The following is a 22,168-nucleotide window of genomic DNA, read 5'->3' as shown; positions in this document are numbered from 1 at the left end:
TCTACTTAATGCAAGTGTGTGGATGAACTTGCAGATTTATCGCTTACTATTGGTTGCTGGCCTGTGGGAAACAGATTAGCACACCTCTTCCAACAAGTTGCCATTAGTCGAACTTGTGTGCATTTTGTCTAGCATACAGATAATGCCGTTGGCATGCCACATTGGCACATATTTGTGATATAGCACAGGTGGACCGCGTATGAAGGATCAAGCATGACATTGCATGGCACATGAAATTTTGGTTACTGTTATACATTTGCAATGCTGTGACTGCTCAGCTGCTGCCTAAGCCATGGAAGAGTGCACACCAGTATTATCAATGACTCAGGCATGAGTAGTAGTGTGGAAAAGCGTCCACCAAGGCCGAAGGCCTGCTCTGCACATGCCCTTTTATATGTGAGCGCAGATGCTCGGCACGCTCGTACATATGTTGGTGTCTTCTGCCAGTCATTAAATGCATCATTTGTTCAGTATTTGTCAAAAAGTTGAGCATACTTATTGGGAAGTCGTGTCATTTTGGAACACCTGCCTTTTGTTGGTCACACATCTTTCATTGGTTATGTGGGCCAATAAAACGCAGGCATCACTTAGTAGAGGTACTGTATTTATTTGAATATAGATAGACCTTTCTTTTGCAAAAACGTTACCCAAATGAAGCTAGCAATCTATATTTGTGAACAAAGCTATAAAAAGTACTGAGCTAACAAAGTTCCTCTGTTGCACCCATTGTAAAGCTAGTCTGGAGATTATTCAGACTGGCCTTAAGAAATCCTGCATATCCAACACACTAGACGGCACCAAGGACGACATCGTTTGGAGTGCCAAGGATGCCTGCATAGCATGCAACAGGGAGAACTCCTCTGGCAGTTTCGACAAGGATGCCACTTGTGGCATGACCTAGCGAGATTTAGTAGCCAAGCTTACAGTAAATAAAGGTATGGGTCAACCTATATCTGGATTAATTTTTTTTTCTTTCTAAGCTAGTTCAATTATGGAGGTCAACCTACATTGGTGTTTGACCTATTTTCTAGTAAATATGGTAATACCAATAGGCTCTATCATGAATGTATAAACCAGAAAATCATGTGAATTGGGAACATATCAATGTTATACTGCAAACTTTTGAGGACTATCTTTTCTGCAAAGAAGGCCACTACGAATAAATATTATATGAGCTCAGGCAAACAACCTAAAGATGTAATGATGTATTTTGGCATTTGCCAGCCCATTGTACAATGAAAGAAGAACAGGAAATAATAGGACATGTTAGGGGTGTGCAAGTATTCTAAATTTTGAATATAAATGAAATATTTTGCTATCCAATCTGTGTTTGATTCAAGAATTCACTATTTTAAGTTTAATATTTGTTTCATCCTAATACTATAAGGAACAACGGTTCTTGCTGTCTATAGGGAGAAAGACTGATGCAAGTGGAGACTCTTCTGAATGATTCTGGTGCAGGAGATCTGCAGTTGTTGCACAGACAATGCAGTTCCTGAATTAAAACATGGAAGATGTCACTATGTACAATAGTTATCAGCCATTAAGTAAGCGTGCTTGCCTTAGGCAGCCTACAAATTTCCTGTTTTAAATAAGACAAAGTAATTGATAAATTGCTTTGTCAATCTCACCATGTTTGGATTCTTTCAAAACAATGTGCAGTGATGTAGTATGTGCAATACAAGGTCCTTCAACAAGAGCTGCACATGCATCTGGCATGTGCAGTTTTTTTTTTTTATTACTGTCATGGTTATGGCACACCAGATCTGATCATACTTTTTTTTTAATTCTCATTTATAAGCCTGTCAGTTGACCTGACATTTAGTTGACGGCATTACATGCATCAAATAACGTAAGCAAGCCTTTTGTTGCCAAACGGGCTCCATGGAACTTTTCATCTAACGTATACATATATATATTAGAAATTGGGAATGTTCAATATTTGATTTGATATTCAATAGTCATTCTACTCAAATATTTATATTTCATTTAAAATTTTTCTTATTTGAACACCTGTAATACAAGTGCTGGAGCTTATACAATAAAGGAGCAAACAATGGGAACTCACTTATGAAAGAAAGTTCACCATCAAGCATTTAGAAGAACTTACGTAAAACCTTGTTTATGTCTACTTTTTGTGATATTATCTCCTTGCCATAAAAGTTTTGACAGCCTGAGAACATTGGTAACAAGATCAACACTGTCACTTGCACTGGTGCACATGTTTTTCTTATATTAAAAGCAAGGAATAACTTGACAGGACAAAGTGAATGAATGAATTTATTGTCTTATGGCGCAAGGGCCAATTATGAGACAGGACAAAGTGAACACAGCAATGGGTGCACTTAAGAAATAGAATGACATCATGCTGATTTGAGGCGAGGCTCCTAATATGCACAGTGAACACGACAGCACAGAGCACTGCAACATTCTTGCTGCTGTAAAGCAGAAGACATGCTTCCATGATATTGAAAAACCACAAACAAAATTCTAAGCATGCAGGCCCTTGCTTTTGTAAGCAGCTCATTCTAACACGTCAAGGCAGAGTTCTGGCTTGAGGTTTGTAACGGTCACGTATGCCACCCATTGGTGCAACAGAGAGCTCAGGTGGTGTGACAGAAGCTTGAACTGGAAACCTGCGATCAGCAAGCTCCACCTGCAAAAGTTGAAGCAGGTTAGTGCTCTGCCAACACTGAAATTGCAAAAATTGCAACTGTGCCACATAACAGCCATTAATCATGTATACAAAGTGTCTGGAAAGTTGGTGTCTATTGTAAGTTTCTAATAATATACAAAGTTAGAAGTCAATTTTATGAACAAAGTTTATTTTGTAAGGCGTACACTAGGAATATTTTATTGTTCTGAAATTCCCTATGGCTGCCAGCATGGTTCACAAGTTCACGCAATACTTCAAGCTCTGCATTTACTGTTTTGTGCAGAAACTCTGGCAAGACACTGATGAGGACATCGTGAATTCATCCGTCAAGTTCTTCCAGAGTACAGTGCTAGGAGGTAACACTTATTGCTTCACCAATAACAACAAGATGAAATTGTATACATGTAGTGTAAAATCAGGACTTTACAACAGCCTGTCATGTGAACGAATGCAGCTATACAAATGTCCAGGAATGTGACTACCAAGATGGGTTGCACCAAATGGGGAAATGTGCCATCTTGCATAAAAATTGGGTCATAGATGTTCTTATATTTTTATATGTGGGCAAAGAAGGCCAAACTCCATTGTGCAGTACTGAACAGTACCTTTCTGCATTTTTTGAATAACGATGAAGAAACTAGACAACACTGGTTGATGTCATGCCACACAAAGTAATGCCACACAAAGTTGCACAGATTCCAATGTGGCTCTCAAATTGTCTTTTCTCAAGTACTGGCAGTTGTGACGATTCACATCTGTCACATCTGTCATGTTAAGGCAGTCTCATGGGCAGCTTCAAAAGTGAATTTGTTGGGAGTTTTGGATTAAATTTTGTGCACAGCTCTCGCAATCTCACCCTAAGAAGAAGCAGCTGGGTGGCCACTTCTGCCACATCAGCTTTGGATTCTGTGTTAACAAGCTGAGAGTGGCAATTTCTGACAGTTCTTGCACTGACATACGCATCTTACTCATGGAAGCCATGCCGTTGTTGTTGCATGCATGCTAATGAATGCCACATTTTGTATAGACATGCCTGTTGAGCACATTCAAAAATGGCAATTTGCTGCAACATCCAAAGTGTCATCCGCCTTAACTGGCATCACAGTATGCCGTCTGCAATCGTAACCACAACAAAAACAAATCCTATATACTTCTGTTCAGAATAAATAAGTTCACCAATATAGATGCAGAATTGTCAATGCTAAAAAATTTTTAAATAGGGACTGACTTTCCATCAAACCTCTATGTAACAAAGTCATACTTCTTGCTAAAAACTTCTTAAAATCAAGAAATTCGTAAAGCCAAGCTTTCTGTTTCACTCCAGAGGCTCCTTCCTCTTACACTCCTGCTGGTTAAAACCTTGTAAGAGGTTGTAATTTTGCACACCATGACACATGAGTGTAACCTGTGATAGCACACAATGCACGCAGAAGAGAGCAAAGCTGCTTTGTGGGCACATTTAGTGCTCAAACCTACTGGCAAATAGTGCCGCACAATTCACCTCTAGCAGCCAATGTTGAACCTCCACTGTTGGTTCGCTTACAGTGCTGTAGCATCATGTAGTGCTCTTGCGCACTTTAGGGGTGATACACAGTTCACAAAGTGTGCCGTGGTAACTAGTGGTGGCAAAAAAATGAAGAAATACACCTTCAAGATGGCACCAATAGTAATAAAAGAAAGAAAAAATTCGGCAGCATGTTACACTTCTGTAACACGTCAAGGAAAAAGCCTGCTGCATACTTGGTAATGTGCCGTCTCGCATCGTTGCATTGCTGCTTTCGCAGTTCAGCTTCTTCGGCTCATTTTCAACGCTTAGCTGCGGCCTCATGCGCTCGTATAGCAGGGTCAGACTAGCGCCAACGACGTTTCTCTTCGACTTTACATTGTATCCTCTCAGCAGGGGATTGAAACATATTGTTACGTGTAGCTGATGCACAAGGCTAGTTACAATATATTTACATTTAGGCCAACGGTGGCCAAGATGGCGACCCTATAGCAATCGGGAACACGTCGTCTTCCTCCTCTTCAGTGCAGCCACACTGTGGCAGCTGTTCCCTATTATCACCACTGGCAGTAAAAGCACCGTCCCGGTGCTTAAGCTACACATCCTTGGTGAAAGGTGTCTGATGGGGCTTAAGAGGAAGCTTTAGCTCGAGTGCTCCTATCTAAATACATGTAAAAGGAGAATTCGTTTTTCTCGGCAACCACTGCACCAAACTTGACGAGGTTTGTTGCATTTAAAAGAAAAACTTAAAATCTAGTGACTGTTGGTTTCGAATTTTTGAGTTAGGTCGTAAATTTTTTATTAAAAATCGACAAAAATCGAAAATTAAAAAAAACGAAACTATCAAGTTTACAACTCTGTCACTCAACAACGAAAAAGGATAATACAATTCTGTGAATTGCATCTAATAGTACATCTAAAGCGGACAAAATTGATATGTTACACATGAACATAAAAAAATTTAGTATTATAGAAATACAACTTTTGCAGAACCCCTTGTAACCAACGTAACCAATTCACGTAAGATGTAAAATGACATATAGAATTTGTCCGCTTCGAATGGTCTAATGCATGCCATTTACAGAACCGCAATATCTGTTCTTGATGCAGAGCTATGAATTTGTAACCTTTGTGCTTTTATTTTTTTCAGACGGTCGAATATTTGAAAATCTTTTTAACAAAATTCAGGCCCTAAATCGAAATTCCGCTTCCAACAGTCACTAGAATTTAACTTCTCTCTCAAATGCAACACATTTCATTAAAATCGGTCTAGGGGTTATCTCAGAAAAATGTTTTTGCGTTTTACATGTATTTGAATAGGCCACGTCGGAGTTGGCCCTGAGCTAAAGCTTCCTCTTACGTCTCGCTACGTGAACAATGTCACTTGCAGCTGATGATACTGAAGGGTCAGCGGGGATGATTTCATACGTCACATCGGTCACTTGTTGCACCACACGGTATGGACCAGTGTAACATGACAGCAGCTTTTAGGAAAGGCGCACATGGCAAATGGCTGACCAGAGAAGAACCAGAGAACACGGAGAAAACCGCACGTCGCGATGGTGGCAATCACAGAGGCATCTCTGATGCTCCTGTGAGGCCTCTAGATGGGTGTGGGTGAGCTGCCGCATGTGGTCGGTGCATGCAATCACGTCGCAGGTGTATTCAGCAGCAGAACGTGCGGATGAAGGTAGCAAGGTATCCAGGGGCAATGCAGGTTTTCAGCTTTATAGAGTGACTTCATAGCAATTGGGAACAGATTGTCTTCCTCCTCTTCAGTGCGGCCACACTATGGTGGCTGTTCTGTATCAGTATGCTGTTCTGTGTGTTTTATGGGTGATTTCAATGAATGTATGCACTGTTTGCTTCACTTCGTTGAGCACTTGTAGCCTCAGCCTTACCGGGGTATGAGCTATTGCATTTTTTCATTGCTTACGGGGGTATGAGCCATTGAGAAGGTCATATGGTTGTTTTTTGTACCACTGGACTAGACGCTGCATTTCTGTACTTTGTATGCATGATTCCAATGAATGTATGTACTATACACTTCACTTTGATCAGCTATTGTAGCCTCTGCATTACGGGAGGGATGAGCCATTGCATTTTCTGCTTGCTTAGGGGGGTACAAGCCATTGCTGATGATGATAGTTTTTGTGCCATTGGACCGGACAATGCGTTTTTTTTTTTCAAAGCCATTGGGGGTACAAGTCACTTAAGGCTTTCGCCTTAAAATACTTTTTGTGCTGCTAAAGGGAGCTAAAAAACAAAAACACAGCTCCTCCTTGCTGACTGCCATAAAAAGAAAGAAAAGCTTATTTCTCATATGTTATATGGTGGGAATTTTACCCCATTTGAGCCTCTTTAGTTTTTATGGCTAGCCTTCAAGGTTGTGATGCGACACGCCCAGGTTTTTTATCTTCCATAATAAGCGGAATGAGCGGGCATGTGTCACAATAAGAATGCACCATGTGCCAGCTTTATACCAGGGCAACAGGGGGCATATCACGATCACGGAACCTCCCCTCCAAATATGGCCTTGTGTGGTTTTTTGTCCTTGGATACTCAGGGAATAATTGATTGGCCTAACAGTGCAAGGAAGACGAAGACATAAGAATACACGATAGGACAAGCACTGTCCTGTCTGCGATGTTAGGCCAATCACATATTCGTACTGAAAACTCTCGTGACCACTGAAGACATGCAGATCATAAGAGCAACATTGAAGGCAATTCCAGACGAGCAGCTCCAGAACTGCTTTCAGGTGCAGACGAGGCACTGAAATTAACATGTACAAGGACATTCACTCCTAGGAAAGATATGTTATTATTAGTCAATCTGATATAACCTCAACATCTCCAAATTTATGAGAACAAAGTATTTTATTATACCTAATGCAGATATATATTAATGAAAGACTAATCTGTAGGTCTCTGTTGCAAATTTAGACTACCATGAGCACTTAATCATGTACCAAAATGAGCAGTTTTCCTCAAGAGTGTACAACCTGCACATTCTCGAAGTGACAGCATTGAAGACGGCCATAGTGATAATAAGTAATAGGATATGTGGTTCACAACCTTTATTGTCATCCATTGTATATCAATGTAAAAAGTGCAGGCAAACAATGTATTATGCACATGATATGCAACACATGATAGTGTAAGTCTACATCTTGCAGGACAGTGCCTCCGTTGCTTAATAACATGCTGGCTGCACATAAGTTTAAATAATGTAAAATGAATACTATGCACTGAACAGGAACTTCCAGAATTTTCACATGCATTTGGTGAAAGCTTTCACGTCAGGTTTAATAGAAGTGGGACATAGTTGCACATGCAAAGTGCAAAAAAAACTGATGTTAATTGTGGGTACATAGCATAGAATCTTACCAGATAGAGCATGTGCAGCACGTGTCAAAGCAAGAACCACTCTCATACTGCAAACATGGCTCCCAAGGATTATAAACTATGCTACTATGCACCGGCAAATGGACATAATGCAGGATCTGAATCAGAAGTAGCCACTTGCCTCAAAACTTCCTTCAGAGAAAAGGTTGTCTGGCAATAGTTCAAGCTGCTTGCTGCTCGGGTTGAACCAATGAACAAAGCCCTGGCAGACGTTGCGCCCCAGGGCGAAGGCATAGCTGCCAGATGTGGTGAGCCCCATGAAGCGGCCATCACGAAAAATGGGCTCCTGGCCCCAAGCCCAAAGATCTCGTTCAGAGTCATGGCCAGTCAGCTGGAAGAAGGCCAGTTGCCGACGCAGGCCTTCCACTGCCTGCTGCTGTAATGCCTCTTGGCCAATAAATGGTGGCTCTTTCTGCATTAAATATAGATATATCTTTAATTACAAAACAATTTCTTGGATGCACCCACTGCATATTCTCACTTTATGACGAGGATGAATAAAGAAGTGCGAACTGGAGATATACATAAAAAGGTGCAATCACACACAGAAAAGTGCCTGTGTGTGTATGCGTGATTGTGTCTTTTTCTGTCCATGTTCAGTTCATGCTTCTTTAGTCGTCCTTTCGGAATACCAATGCCCAAACAGCCACTGTGGTGAACTTTATGACAAGGCTTTGTAGAGTGACATAACACTATGCACAACAAACTTTTTAGTTTCAAAACAAGGCCATGGGAAAATAATACTGCAAGCACACATTAGCGAAGTCTACATAACACTATAAGAAAAGAACTAAGAGGTATGTTTACCTCTGCACCTCCCTATTTCAATACATGTGAAATACTCTAATTTGATCACCACTCAACCAATTTGAATGAAGTTCATTGCATTAAAAAAAATTAAATTCAAACAAATGTCAGAAACAATGTTTTTGTTTAGGCCTTCAATCTATTTTACAAAAATTGTCAGAAACTGTCAGTTGGTATGTCTCAAGGGAGCCCCCACTGGATCTGCCAGTAGTCAGAAGTTTTCCATTCTTATAAAAATGTCATAGTGTATTTAGTAACCTGCTACTTCTTATACCCTGCTCTTAACAGCATATGCAATATGATCTGCAATATATCATAGTTTTTTAGAACATGCATTCAATTGTATATAAAATATATAATATCTAAGTTCTCTTATGCCCACATCTTTTGTGTCCTTCAAGAAAATAAATACCCACAATATTACTCCTTCAGATATCTAGTGCTTTTACATTAAGTATACTGGTAACAAAAGTGCAGCTCACTGTTGGTCTGTGAGCAGCACACAGCCAACTCTCTGGTCAAATAGTTATTTTCCAATGCTATTTTGTGTGCCCAATTCTGAATGAGTTTTGACCAAACTAAAGAGATTATACTTATAAGCCTTTGCAGGACTGAAGAACTAGAAACAACAAATACAAGGCAAGTAACTGCAGGGTGTTGGAAATATAGCATTAAAACAAGTTGATCCAATAATGATAAATTCTCTGACAGCTGTTCTTGGAACAGCTCTTAAACAAAATAGTTAATTTTTTAAGGCTCTTGAATGTCTCTCTGGCAAGAAAGTGCACAAACATCTGGTGAAAGTAGGAGCAACTTTTGCAACAGGAAAGCAAGACCTGCGCTTACCTGAAGTTTAACGCGAGCACTCCGATTAGCTTCCAAGGGTGTGACACTGCTATCGAGTTCTTCAGCCCAAAATGGAATAAACTTTTCAATCCTCAACATCCTTAGTGCGTAATAACCAACATCCAATATTCCATAATCACGACCAGCCTTTTTTAACCTGCTGTAGACATTCTGAGCATACTGTAGGAGAAACAACACATACACAGAAACAGTACTGTCAGGACAACCATGTTTCCTTCAAATAATAAACACTCAATGCAACACTCAACACAACTTATAAGTGTAAGTTGGAGCATACCTCAGTTACTCACAATTCAATACTGAACATAAATGTGATACAATCCAATCATTAGCATATATTCTACACATATTAAATATAACCTTGGAAAACAAGGTTTACAGCTGCTCATTTTATTTGACAGAATTCAACCCATATTCTTTGTATCCGAGAGTAGTGTATTGTATCTTTGGATCTGAAGGATGGGGGAAAGTGGTGCACTCTCGCATTTATAATCAAATTGCTGCTATGCAATGTGATAAATGTGTAGAGTGTCTCAAAGCACCATCTTCTATGAGCAAAATGCAGTGGTAAGGTTGTTATTCACTCGTGTCATGAATGCGTCTGTGGCCTAGTGGGTAAAGAATCAAGCTATTGTGCCTGGTGACCATGGTTCAAATCTCATCATCAGACACAATTTTTTTGCTTATGTTAAACCTCCCGATGAGCCTATCTGGTGAGACAGCCAGACGATGACATACCAAACCCTGGAGAGGTCGGCAAAGAAAGCCTAGCTTTAAAACTGTTCTTGAAGAATGTTATTTGGTGCTATTACTATTCACTTCACATTCTATTCAGAAGTAAAACCTATTATTAACATGCTTCAAAGCTAGAACACATGTGCAACAGTGGTACCTCTGAGGGAATGTACATTGAGTAGCCAGGTTCTAAGGTGTTGTTATAACCCAAGAGCAGCACATTGGTCGAATATGCAAAATCCATTTCCTGAAAAAAAAATGCAGAGAAAAATAGGTATATTCATGCTCGATGATGTGTTTATGTGCTTTAAAATAAGGTACAATAATAACTTAATATGGTACAATACAATTCTGCCACCAAAGAGGTTCACAAAAGTCGAGAGAGAGCTCTGGACCTACATGTGTAAGAACACAGTGCACAATCAAAAACTGCATTAGTACCTACTTAAGTATTCACTACACGAGAATCTTCATAATTTCTCTGGGCACGAAGAATGCCCTTCACAGAAGTGACATTACAGGCAACGACTACGGAGGGGGCGGAATGGCTCAAGCCCCCCCCCCCCCCCTCCGAAATTATTCTAGGGGTTGTGCCCCCCCTCCGGAGATAAGAGATTAGCAATGGAGTCAGGCGGCATCATGTCTTATTTTGTACAGTTTCAGACAAATCGACTGAAGAACTACAGCTGCCTAAATGTTGAAAGAACAGCACAACCTTAAATTTACATGGCTACATACATTTGTCTTGCACCAACAAAGGAGAAGGATGACAACACCAAGAGCTTTAGATCCAGTTCACCATCAGGGATTCAGACTGGCAACAGCAGCTTTTCAATCGTCTACTGTTCCAAGTCTCTGTGCGGGATCAAATGAACAGCCACTTGATAAGTGCAAGTGTTTTTTTCATGCACATTCTCTTCTAAGACTTTGAACCCTTCCCAAACACCCAAATCAACTCTTTACTCAGAACATCAACTATGAACTTACCTTTAAAAGTAAGCCCGGCTGAGACTACACATCATCCTTGCAAATATAAATAAAACGCTTAATGCAAAATGAATGGGACTCTGAGCTCCATAATGAACTCCACAGCATTAAACCCATGCTGAGCGAATGGTGGAGTGCCAAAGAGAGGAGACGGTTCTACGAGGTGGTCTTGTGCTGTCTGGGAATTGGACTCACACGCTTAACCCACAGCCACCTCTTAAGAAAGGGGGATCCATCGGTCCATGAAGAGTGCTCGGACAGCTTATCATCGGTACATTCAGTGGAGTTTTTCCCACGGTCTCTACAGGAAGCCGTCCTTTCTCGCCTGTGTCTCCTTCACCACTGTGGTGTGGCAGCCTGTTACGCAGCAGTTCCGGTGATTATTCTTCTTCTGCTTCGAATTCCGAGAATATATGTCAACCAGAGCAATTGAAATTGAATTGAAACCTGCCGCCAACTGTCGGAATCGCAACCACTGCGGGACAAAAAATCGAGTGTGTCATTGACATCAGGAATCAACGTGGCCATTAAAACTGCAGACTCGACAAACGATGGCTGCATATTCCGTGAATGATCCATGTCACTCCTGCTCTGCTCACTGAAAGGTATGCCAACGATGTCGCTGGAACTGACCTGTAAGGCCGCTATGGGTAATGCTGAACGTTTTTGGCGTGGCCGCCAGAGAAAGAGAAAGATGAGAATTTTCTCGAACAAGCTCGAAGGCCTGCGCACCCGCGAGCATGTCCCAGAGCACAGCCCAGGCCCTCCTCTCCCAGCGAGAGTAGGGCCTGCGTACACATGGACAGACAGTTCGAGGAGGCTCGAGCTCCTTGAAGAAGACAAGTGGAAGAGAGAAGCAACTTAGCATGCACTGTAGCGCCTACTGCCTTTCTCAGCACCGCCGCCCGTTGGCAGAATTTTCGGGCCATGTTATATAAGAATGTGCTCAGCGTGCTTCATGTTGTTATTTGGTTTTTAGGACAGGTTTAGAGCAGCAAAGGAGACAACCCCAGCTTATGGGAAGTCATGAAGTGCGAGCATTGAGCTCAAGTGTTAAGTGTTGTGTCAGCTTTGGTAGCTGAGTGCGAAGCTTTTGTTACTTCTCTGTGTGTGTTACTGTACTGTTTTTGAAGTGTTATATAAATCAAGTTCTTCTGTTTCTGCATGTGTCATCCATCCATCGTCAGCAAGTCTGTCTGCGATACATCCCACGCCAAATCAGTGTGCACCTCGAGGTAGGTATCGAAGTGAAGAAAGAAGAGCCTTGAACATTACTGGACCTATTTGTTCCTTGTACATACAGACTGTTAGCACGAACGATTGGCGCGCTCTCTTTTTTTTTTACAGCAAAGCTGTGCACCTCTAGCCCATGTATGAATGAGCCACATGTGTGCTCTCATTGGGGGGGAGTATCTGGGCTGGCTAATGTCCACGTAGTGAACAAAAATGCCTTGCGGCAAAGCCAACTTATCACGAATGCTCTGCAGAAAACGACTGTAACACTTGTTTTATCAAAAACATATCCCAAAAATTATGACAATTGGCCGCTAAGACAACTATCATTACACCGAGGTTCATTTACTTTTCATAATTAGGTAGTTCACAGTGAAGTTGTAAAAGTTGTGGAATCCTTTATTCAAGCTGTCACAGCCCCTGACCTTAATTTATCACCTCCCATAAAAGCTGCATTTTGGCGCTTCATTGTTACAACCTCTGCCCTTTGAGTATTGTTCTTGTCTTTTTGTTTTGTGTCGAGTTTGGTAATTCATTTACATTTTTGAAAGGTGAAGAGTTTATGATCTGTCTTTAAATGTTAACTGTTAGATTACTGCGGAAATGTTTGTACTGCCCAGTGTTTCTTCGACACAAAGAGTTTAAAATCTCTTTTTAAATTTGGATTGTTAGCTTATCGTGAAAATGTTTGTATTGTCCAGCAGTTCTTATGAACACGTGCACTTATTTGAATAAGAGTTAGGTCAATTCGTATTTCCTTTCTGTTATAAATCACAGGGCTGAGATACCAAATATGCAAATTCTACTAAGCCTATAGGCCCAAGTGTTCCTAGTGCCATATAGTCCATATTGCCACCTGCAGTAGTGGGCACAGTGCAAGAGAAGAGGCAAGAACAAGAAGGAAGAAGCGTGCATGCTGCCCCTGCCCGCTCAATAGCCAGGTCCCACCGCTGTGTTTCTCAGGAGCCAGCTGTTTGCATTAAACGTCCCAGATACTCTTTGAAGACACGTGACAAAGTGGTGGAGGTGCTGGGTATTTCTATCTCATGCCGCAGACCGCTCCTGGAAGCGGAACCACCAGCCCAGTACCAATCGAGACTCCCGTCTATCGGGCCAGCCGTAGGATCAGGGGACTGCCTCCAGAAGACAACACAGCGATTGCAACTACCTGAACTGGCATGGATAGCATGATGACCAACCAGGTCACACTTCAGAACCCATGGGTTTCAAAGTCGTTCCATGGCGACGTGTTCGAAGACGTCGAACACTGGATGGCTGACTTTGAGCGTGTGGCCGAGTACAACGAACGGAACGACATGACTAAACTTAGAAACATCTATTTTTGCCTGGACGATGGTATGCGTACATGGTTTCAAAACCATGAGGAGCAACTGACATTGTGGCCTGAGTTCCGCCGTCAGCTCCTAGACACCTACGCCAGTGCTGATCGCCGCAAACGAGCAGAATGCGCGACACAGGCCCGCGTTCAGCTTCCCAACGAAAGTTTCACCACGTTCGTCGAAGACATGACACACCTCTTCAGACAAGCAGACCCAGGAATGACCGCTGACAAGAAGTTGCGTCACCTGATGCGAGGAGTGAAGGAGCAACTCTTCGCTGGTCTTGTGCAGAGCCCTCTGAAAACTGTCACTGAATTTTTATCTGAGGCTGTCAGTGCGGAGAAGATGCTTCAGCAGCGATCAAACTACTACGAGCAGCAAGTGAACGCAACTTCTCATTCCGATATTTTCACGGCCACCGGAGGCAATGACGACAACCTCCGAGAACTCATCCGCACCGTTGAGTGCGAAGAAATGCAGAAGCTTTAGGGCGCGTCACAGGCTACGGTGAGCTCCACTGCAAGTGTTGTAAAAGATGAAGTGCACCAAGCGCTCCAGTCCACCTTTCCTCTTGTTAACAACGCGCCTGCACCGACTGAACACCGGCGTGCGACCTACATGGAAGCCCTCAGACTCCCTGCTTCATCACCACCATTATTTGTTCACGCCGCTCACCCAGTTGCACTTTTACCAGCCTAGCCGGTACACTACATCGCAGAATGACGCGTTCCTCCAGCGTTTCCCCTGCCGGCCCTCCTGCTGTGCTTCAGCCAGAGCAGCCAGTGCATTACGTCGACGATCGACACATGACCCCTTGGAAGTCGGAAGTTTGGCGCACACCAAACCACCGTCCTCTGTGCTTCCACTGCAGTGAGGCAGATCATTTGTACCGTCAGTGCCCATACCAACGTCTTGGGTTGCGGGGCTTTTCTGCCTACTCGCCGCCACCCAGACCTGGCCAACGACCACAAGATATTAAAGATTATCTGGCTCAACAGCGTACGCCACCGCGTACCGGGCAACAGTCCCGCTCGCCGTCACCAAGGCGATTTTCACCACCACCCTAGCGATATTCGAGTGCAAGATCGCGAAGTCCCCACCAGGAAAACTAACTATAGCAACCTTTGGGGGCGAGGCAGCTGTGAGTGGACGCGCTGAAGACCTCCGATCGAAGCGAACAAGGATGGGCACCGATTCGACATCAACTGCAGCTGAATAGAATGACCGGCTTTCGCTCAACATACCTGTGGTGGTCGATGGTTATGTGGTTAGCGCTTTAGTGGATACCGGTGCGCTTTTCTATCTTAAGCGGGAAGATGGCGACGCTTCTGAAGAAAGTAATTACCCCTTGGCATGGCTCACAAATTCGGACGCCTGGTGGTCACGTCGTTACTCCACTGGGAACCTGCACGGCTAAAGTTTGGATTCAAGGATCGACATTTGTTGCGAGCTGCGTTGTCCTGTGCAAATGCTTCCGTGATGTCATTCTCGGGGTTGACTTTCTGCAAGAATACAGTGCTGTTATTGACCTATGGGGAGGTGTAGTGACCTTCTCAGCCAACTAAGCGATTGACGGATACGGCGACAACCGAAGTGACGACGCCCTTCGTGTTTCCGCCGAAAGCGTTATGCTTCCTCCACGAGCCAGTGTCCTAGTCGAAGTTATGTGCGGTGGAATGCGCAAAGGCAAAGTGGTCGCAGAAAGCAACTTATCCCATCTACTGACACTAGGTGTTTGTGCGATTAGGAGTGTGCTACAGCTTAGTTAGCGGAACCCCTGACTCGACTTACAAGGGGTGACATGCCATTTGCCTGGACGAGAGAGCAACAAATGGCCTTCGCTGAACTACGTCAACGCATGCAGTCAGCACCCGTCCTGGCACCTTTTGACGATGATGCTGACACCAAAGTGCATACTGAAACCACTAACATCAGTCTTGGCGCAGTACTCGTCCAACGTCAAGACAGCATTGAAAGAGTAATAGCTTATGCTAGCTGCTCACTGTCCCGTGCTGAGGACAGCGAGTGTCTCAGAAAAAGAGTGTTTCGCGGTTGTGTGGGCGATCACGAAGTTTTGCCCTTATGTTTACGGCCATCTTTTCAAAGTGGTGACAGACTACCATGCCCTGTATTGGTCAGCAAACATACGTGATCCTTCAGGACGACTGGCAAGGTGGAGCTTGTGGCTACAGGAATTTGACGTCACTATCGTTTACAAGTCTGGCTGCAAGCACGAAGACGCTGACGCACTGTCGCGTGCACCCGCTGAATCTCTAAGTCGAGAGTCAGAGGACGACGATGGCTTCCTGGGCGCCATTACCACATCAAACTTGATAAGACGACAGCGTGACGATGCTGAAATTCGACCTGTCATCGACCAATTAGAGGGCAGGCCAACAAGCATTCCACACCATCTATGTCATGCCCACTACCTGCAGTAGTGGGCACAGTGCAAGAGAAGAGGCAAGAACAACAAGTAGGAAGAAGCGTGCGTGCTACCCCTGCCCGCTCGGATAGCCAGGTCCCACCGTCGTGTTTTTCGGGAGCCAGCTGTCTGCATTAAATGTCTTGAGTCCTCTTTGAAGACACGTGACAATATGGGACAGCTGTAACACTAGTACAAGCTATCACACAAAGCTTTAATGTGACAGGCCTCTAAGCAACACACTACTATCCAAATATTCTTGGCAGGTACAGTGACCACAAAAGGATCTTAAGGCAATAAAAAGGAAAAAAGAAAAAAAAGGGAACAATAAGGAAAGGAAGCCAAGCTAACCATGACAACTTGGGTTAATGTGTTCATAAGCCACAACAATAAAAACACTGTGATAGCTAAGCTAAGCAAGGTACAGCTTCCATGGCAGATTTTTAAAAACTTGAACGCACAAAATAGTCAGTTTTGCACGACAAGCAAAGCATTAATTGTGATAGCAAATTATTATACAGCTATACGAAGCAAGGTTTGTAATTTCATCAGCTGCACAAGCTGTTGTAAACACTCACTTACAAACTAAATTAACAAGCATGTCACACGTGCACAGGCAAGCATGAACACATCTCATTCGATGACCGCAGGCGCGCTGTCAGAATGGTGCCATGATGAAGACCAGCAGCAGCAGCAAGTGAATTCCCCCTCGTGCTGCCTCTCACTTCAAAGCGAACTAGGAGAGCAAGAACACACATGAAGCCATCAGCTATCTCTGGTCAGCTGGCCTTTGAACCCAGCGCAGATGGCTACCAAGATAGGCGTGTGCGGCAGCACTCAGCCGCTGCAGCTGGAGTAGAAGAGGAAATGTGCATTACTCTGCCCCCTTCAGCTCGCCCACCGCCTCTCACAGCGCGTGCTCATCTCCCCACCCTTGCACGTGTGAGATTGCACGCACCCTCCTCACCTTCTTCCCTTGTGAGTATGAGAAGACACCACCACATCAAGCTACCCTCTTTCTCGATTCGCCCTTGCAGGCTTTTGCTCGCACCTACAGCATACGGCACATGGCTGCGATGTTATCGCACTTGGACTTTATACGGAACATCATGGTGACACTGACGGCGGTGGCGGAAATTTGCCTGGAGTGTCCATACAACTGCTATTGCAATAAAATGTTACTTAAAGCACTTAACTAAAATAAATCAATGAATAGTACACACAAATATAGGTGGATGATCACTAGTAAGCAGCTTATTGGATATTTGACCTACTTGGCATGTAAATGGCTCTACTTGAATTTCTTGGTCAGTGACTTCTTCTAGAAGGGCCCTGGATTTGGGCCCCAGAATGTATAACACTGTGTAAAGAGATGTAACATCTCGCAGTGACACTGAACCATCCCGTGGCAGATGCCGCCGAACCCATTTGGCAATGCGGGTTTGCTGCGCTGTTGGTGAAACCATGAAATAACTGTGGAGAAAAAAAAATGATGAGCAAAATAACTATCAGATCTTTCCAGCTACATCAAGATATCTTCAGCACATGAGTCACAAACCACCAATCTGGCAGTACTTAATATAAAGTAGCTTGCCTGGGTCTGACTATAACAAAGGTGTACTTTCTGTGAAAGAAAGCTTTCCTAAATTTAACACAATAAAATTGAATTTTCTTTGTTTTGTGAGTACAGATAATGCTTCTTATTTTTTAAAATTATGCAGATCCCTCATACTGTAGAGATCAATGTTAAGCAAAGCATCTTGAAGGTAGCTGGCTATAAAGTATCGTATGGGGTTCTTCAGCGCGTTACCAGATGGACCAACATGTTTGTGTAAGGCAAGCACTTATATGTGTGATGCAAGTTTCTGTATGTGTGACTACAGCACGAAGATGACAGCAACAATATGATGTTTTCTCTCTCTCTTTTTTTTTTTTACTCTGGCAAAGAAACATTGCAATCTGTTTCATTATGACCTGGGCCAATCCCAAAGGTGGTAGAATGTTGCACAGCATCTACGTAGCATTAGCTGCTATGAGGAAAGGACTAAGGAACGTATGCCAAATCCTGAAAGTGGTGCCATTTAACAACAGTGCTAGCTGCCACGAGAAAAGAATGGGAAAAACTGGCCTGCTCCCACTTTTGTAAGCAACTTGTTGATCATATGCGACCACACGTGAAAGACAGTGGTATGTCTGTAGCCAAATCTTAAAGAGCTAGTTCGCATTGACATGAAAAAAGTATGCATGCAATTGTGGCCTAATGGTTGAAGAATCAGGCTTTTGTGCTGGGTGATCAAGGTTTGATCCCAGCATCAGGCACTTGTTTTTTTTTTTTTTTTAACTTGAAGAGGTCCAAAACAATGTGAGACAGGAACCTACCTACCTACCTACCTTCAAAGTGCCTCGAATGAGCCAAAAAATGATTCACTTTAAATATATTGCTGTCTACTTGCACTTTAGAAATATGTGCCTATAACAACATTTTAGCCTAACTCTTGGTGATAATTAAGGTATCCAGTTGCACCCACTGTTATAGTCACTATGCTATTACTCCATAAAGCATCAGCACACACAGCAAAGTCGGAAAAATGAAGTTGGAGCACAGCCATGGTGTGAACACACACACAGTTTAAGACTCAATGTGCAGTTAAATTATACAGTAATCACAGCTGCCTCATATAGACAGCTGTTGTCAGAGGGGTAGAAAATGCATGTCAAACTGCTACGCTGCTGTTAGAACGAAATTGCTATGTATGCATGAAACTTTATCAAACATATTTAGACCTTGCTGCTACTGCCAGCTCACAGAAGCCAACAGCAGTATTCACTTATGCACTCATGTGTTGCTGACAACTTTTTCCTCAACAGGTGCCTGTGCTGCCCTCAGCAACATTTTTGGTTCATTGATGACACAATCAAATATTTGATCCAACAGTTCTGTTTCCCACTATAACTTCTGACCTCAAACTTATGTAGGTAAATAATTAAGCTTGTCTTAGTCATAGTTTCTCTTTTCCTACTCTTTGAAGAGGCTCCCAACACATGTATATGATATACAGGGAATTTCATTAATAGAAAATGCAGCACAAAGGAACGTTCCAAATTTAGAAAAACTTCAGATCTTTTGTAAAGGTGGAATACTGTTTATGGAGGTGAATATTGTTAGGCTAGAACTGGGAACCGCTCTAGGAAGTAGATGTATGCCAAAAGTAGAGGAAGAGGAAGACAAAGCATAGTGGGAATCAAGAAAATAGTGCCTAGCAGGCAGACGAAAGGAACATTTAGGGCAGTTTGATGTGCCCATAATACTATACATATACACAGTCATCTTGTAATGTCAATTGTACCTAGCTTTACACCGATGGTTATTCAGAGGCCTCAACACAAGCATCATTACATTACACCGCAGATGCAATACAAGAAACATACCGATTTACATCCATGCGCACCAGGATGCAATCATTTTCATAGCCACCATGATCATTCTGCATGCCTGTCTGCACAATGTGCCCAACTGGAACATCAACATCATTTGAGCAGAGCAGCTGCAGGAAGTCCGCAACCTCTGATCCACCAGACTGCAAAGAACCACTCTCAAATAACTATCTAGCATAAAGACTACAATGCATAAAACTAGCATAACTATGGGTACACAACACATCAGTATTAAAGGGAATACAAGATTTTCATTTAAAGCTGGCATTTCTTTTTGTTCCTAAATAAAGAAAAAAAGTTTCATGAGGGGGATTCTTCAACATGAGATCTATTCAGAAAAAGATATGAGTGGTGAGGTTCTGATATATATATTTGCAGGAACAACTATTTGAAAAAAGAAAGTGTCCCCACGCACACTGGTACAGTGTGTACCAGTGTGAGGTACCAGTGTGAGATTGCCCATGCAACACAGCCTCCTGCATAATGAGACATACAGATATATAGAGAAAGGTAAAAGAGAAAACAAGAGGGAAAGACACTTCCTAGCTTCCTCTATAACAAGGCCAAGATGGTATCTCAACACCAACTTGTAAAACAGAAAGATCAGCGCTCACCTCAAGGTAAAATTTTGTAAAGGATGACATGTCACTTAGGCCCACTCTCTCTCGGCAGGCCACATACTCCCGATGCACATGCTCCAACCATGCAGGCTTCCCATACGTGGGCTCTGGGCTGGTGTGGTTCTCTCCTTCAAGTGAAGAAACCATCTGCTGCAGCTTTTGTTCCCCCTTACATTATACACAACAAGGTGTCTCAATAGAAAGTAAACATTTTCACATCTGTGTAAAAGAAAAAAATATCTGCCAAACCACTCCTGTGAAGGTGGTTGGCCAGCAAAGCTGTAGATATGTTGCGCCTAATGCAGAGCAACTTGTCAAAAACTGATCCCATGATGTGTGCCCATTATGCACATTACTCTTCAAAGTGATATATGACACAAACACACGTTTCAATGCAGTTTACAAAACCTTTATTTCATTTATTACTTTGACATTACTGCTATAACTGCCTTGTGGTCGCTACGATACACATAGATGTTTTCCGTTCTTATATGAGAAATGTTTTTGGCCAAAGTTAAATCGATGCATGACCTGTGTACGGTAGTTGGTTGAATCGCATCGTTGAAGTAACCGAGGCCAAAGTTTTCGACAAAGTGGGTGAACCACTGCTTTGTTTCCGGTTTGGAGATGTCTACGTTAAAGCCCTCGACAACGACCACCTGTGAGATATTACTGGCAACATACGGTGATCAACACGGAAGTGCGCATGCCTCGTCATCAATCACATGGTGTGACGGCTGTTTTTATTTGTGCGTTTCGTATTGAAACGCAAGCTGTGCTGCATGTTTGCTTCACGCCTCTGCCTTATGGAAGTAAGAGCCATTGCTCCTGGTCCTGCACTGCCACCGGGATCAGCCCACTGGGTTTTCTGTTGACATGATGGACATAAAAAAATCCCAGGATTCTAGCCATCGACAGCTTCACTGTAAAGGTATCAAACATGCACCGAACATATAGGTAGTGTCCAAATCTATGCCCCAGTGACAGCTCTCTCTGGGTAACAAAAATGGACCTCAAAGGCTATGCTCTTATTGGCTGCATGCATTGGAAGTGATTGCAGAAGCTGGAAACAGGTCATAGATGGCATGTTTTGGACACTACCTATCCACAGCCACAAAGCTACTGCCAGCGGAAACCAATAAACAAGTTTAACATAACTGCTGTACCTGCATCAAAAACCTGCAAATTAGGCCGTAAGGAGAGCTGTACTGCTGCATTTTGTTCACATTTGTCCTTATCGAAAGTTGGCCATTGTGGCCAGAAACTGTAGCTGCAATGTCATGCTCAGTGCGAAAACACTTTAGGCTCCATGTTACTGCATCAGATAACAAGCTTATGCAGTAATTATGTTGTTTTGTTTGCTTTTTTTAATTCTATATTAAGCCACCAACTGCACATGGGAAGCATTGAAGTTATTGTCATGTTTTCAAGAAAAAATAAATGGTGCACCAGGTATGAGCAAAGCAGCATGTTGATCACTCCATATCATTCATTCATTGCTCATGCAACTTACTCTAAGCCAGTACCTCATGCATACTGCCAGCAGTAAGCTGACTTTGAAATACACTTCCCATCTTTTCATTAAAACAGCTTGCCTTTACCCTATGCCACTTCAAAAGAACAAAGACAACCAAAAATTATGCATACCATACCTAAGCGTGCAATTATGCGATATTTTTCTGGGTAACAAACATAACGTGTTAGAATTTACAACAAGTCTCATTTAAGAAGTGACACTGTGGGTTAAATTGTTCATTAATCCACGTCCAAGTGACCCATCAAGACTGGTCATTGATATTTCCCTTCTTATAGTTTGGTCCGGTGCACATCCAACTGAAGTTTGTTCGATATTGTGTACTTCACAACTTGTAGTGTTTGAACATATGCTGGATAATGAGTGAACTCAAAAGGTCTATGCAGTGAAAATTAGTTTATATAGTGCTTATGCTAACTCCACAAGTTTTGCAATTAAGCAACAGCAAAAAAGAAAAGGGGGAAATAAAAGGAAAAGAAACTGCCAAGTCATAACAAGAGTTGTGGCATCAAATGGTGTAAATAACCAATAGGACGTTCCATCCAATGCAATGAAACAAAAATAAGCAACTAGCAAATTAGACAAACAATAAAATGCCCTAAAACACAATAAAAGTTA

General features: G+C 42.7%; 1 protein-coding gene across 1 annotated transcript in view; it reads right to left on the bottom strand.

The window, feature by feature from the left end:
- Positions 1 to 2,263: 2,263 nt before the first annotated feature.
- Positions 2,264 to 22,168, bottom strand: part of LOC142590179 (pyruvate dehydrogenase phosphatase regulatory subunit, mitochondrial-like) — a 96,813-nt gene continuing 76,908 nt past the window's right edge. The window contains exons 13-19 of the mRNA XM_075702078.1: positions 20,011 to 20,144; positions 19,391 to 19,539; positions 17,236 to 17,434; positions 10,134 to 10,223; positions 9,221 to 9,400; positions 7,689 to 7,979; positions 2,264 to 2,656 (exon numbers count right to left, since the gene is read on the bottom strand). Coding sequence (XP_075558193.1) covers positions 2,537 to 2,656; positions 7,689 to 7,979; positions 9,221 to 9,400; positions 10,134 to 10,223; positions 17,236 to 17,434; positions 19,391 to 19,539; positions 20,011 to 20,144 — 1,163 coding nt within the window. The 3' untranslated portion in view covers positions 2,264 to 2,536. The remainder of the gene's footprint in view (positions 2,657 to 7,688; positions 7,980 to 9,220; positions 9,401 to 10,133; positions 10,224 to 17,235; positions 17,435 to 19,390; positions 19,540 to 20,010; positions 20,145 to 22,168) is intronic.

The sequence above is a fragment of the Dermacentor variabilis genome, chromosome 1, assembly GCF_050947875.1.
Source record: "Dermacentor variabilis isolate Ectoservices chromosome 1, ASM5094787v1, whole genome shotgun sequence".
NCBI lineage: Eukaryota > Metazoa > Arthropoda > Arachnida > Ixodida > Ixodidae > Dermacentor > Dermacentor variabilis.
This window is presented reverse-complemented; position numbering and strand designations above follow the sequence as displayed.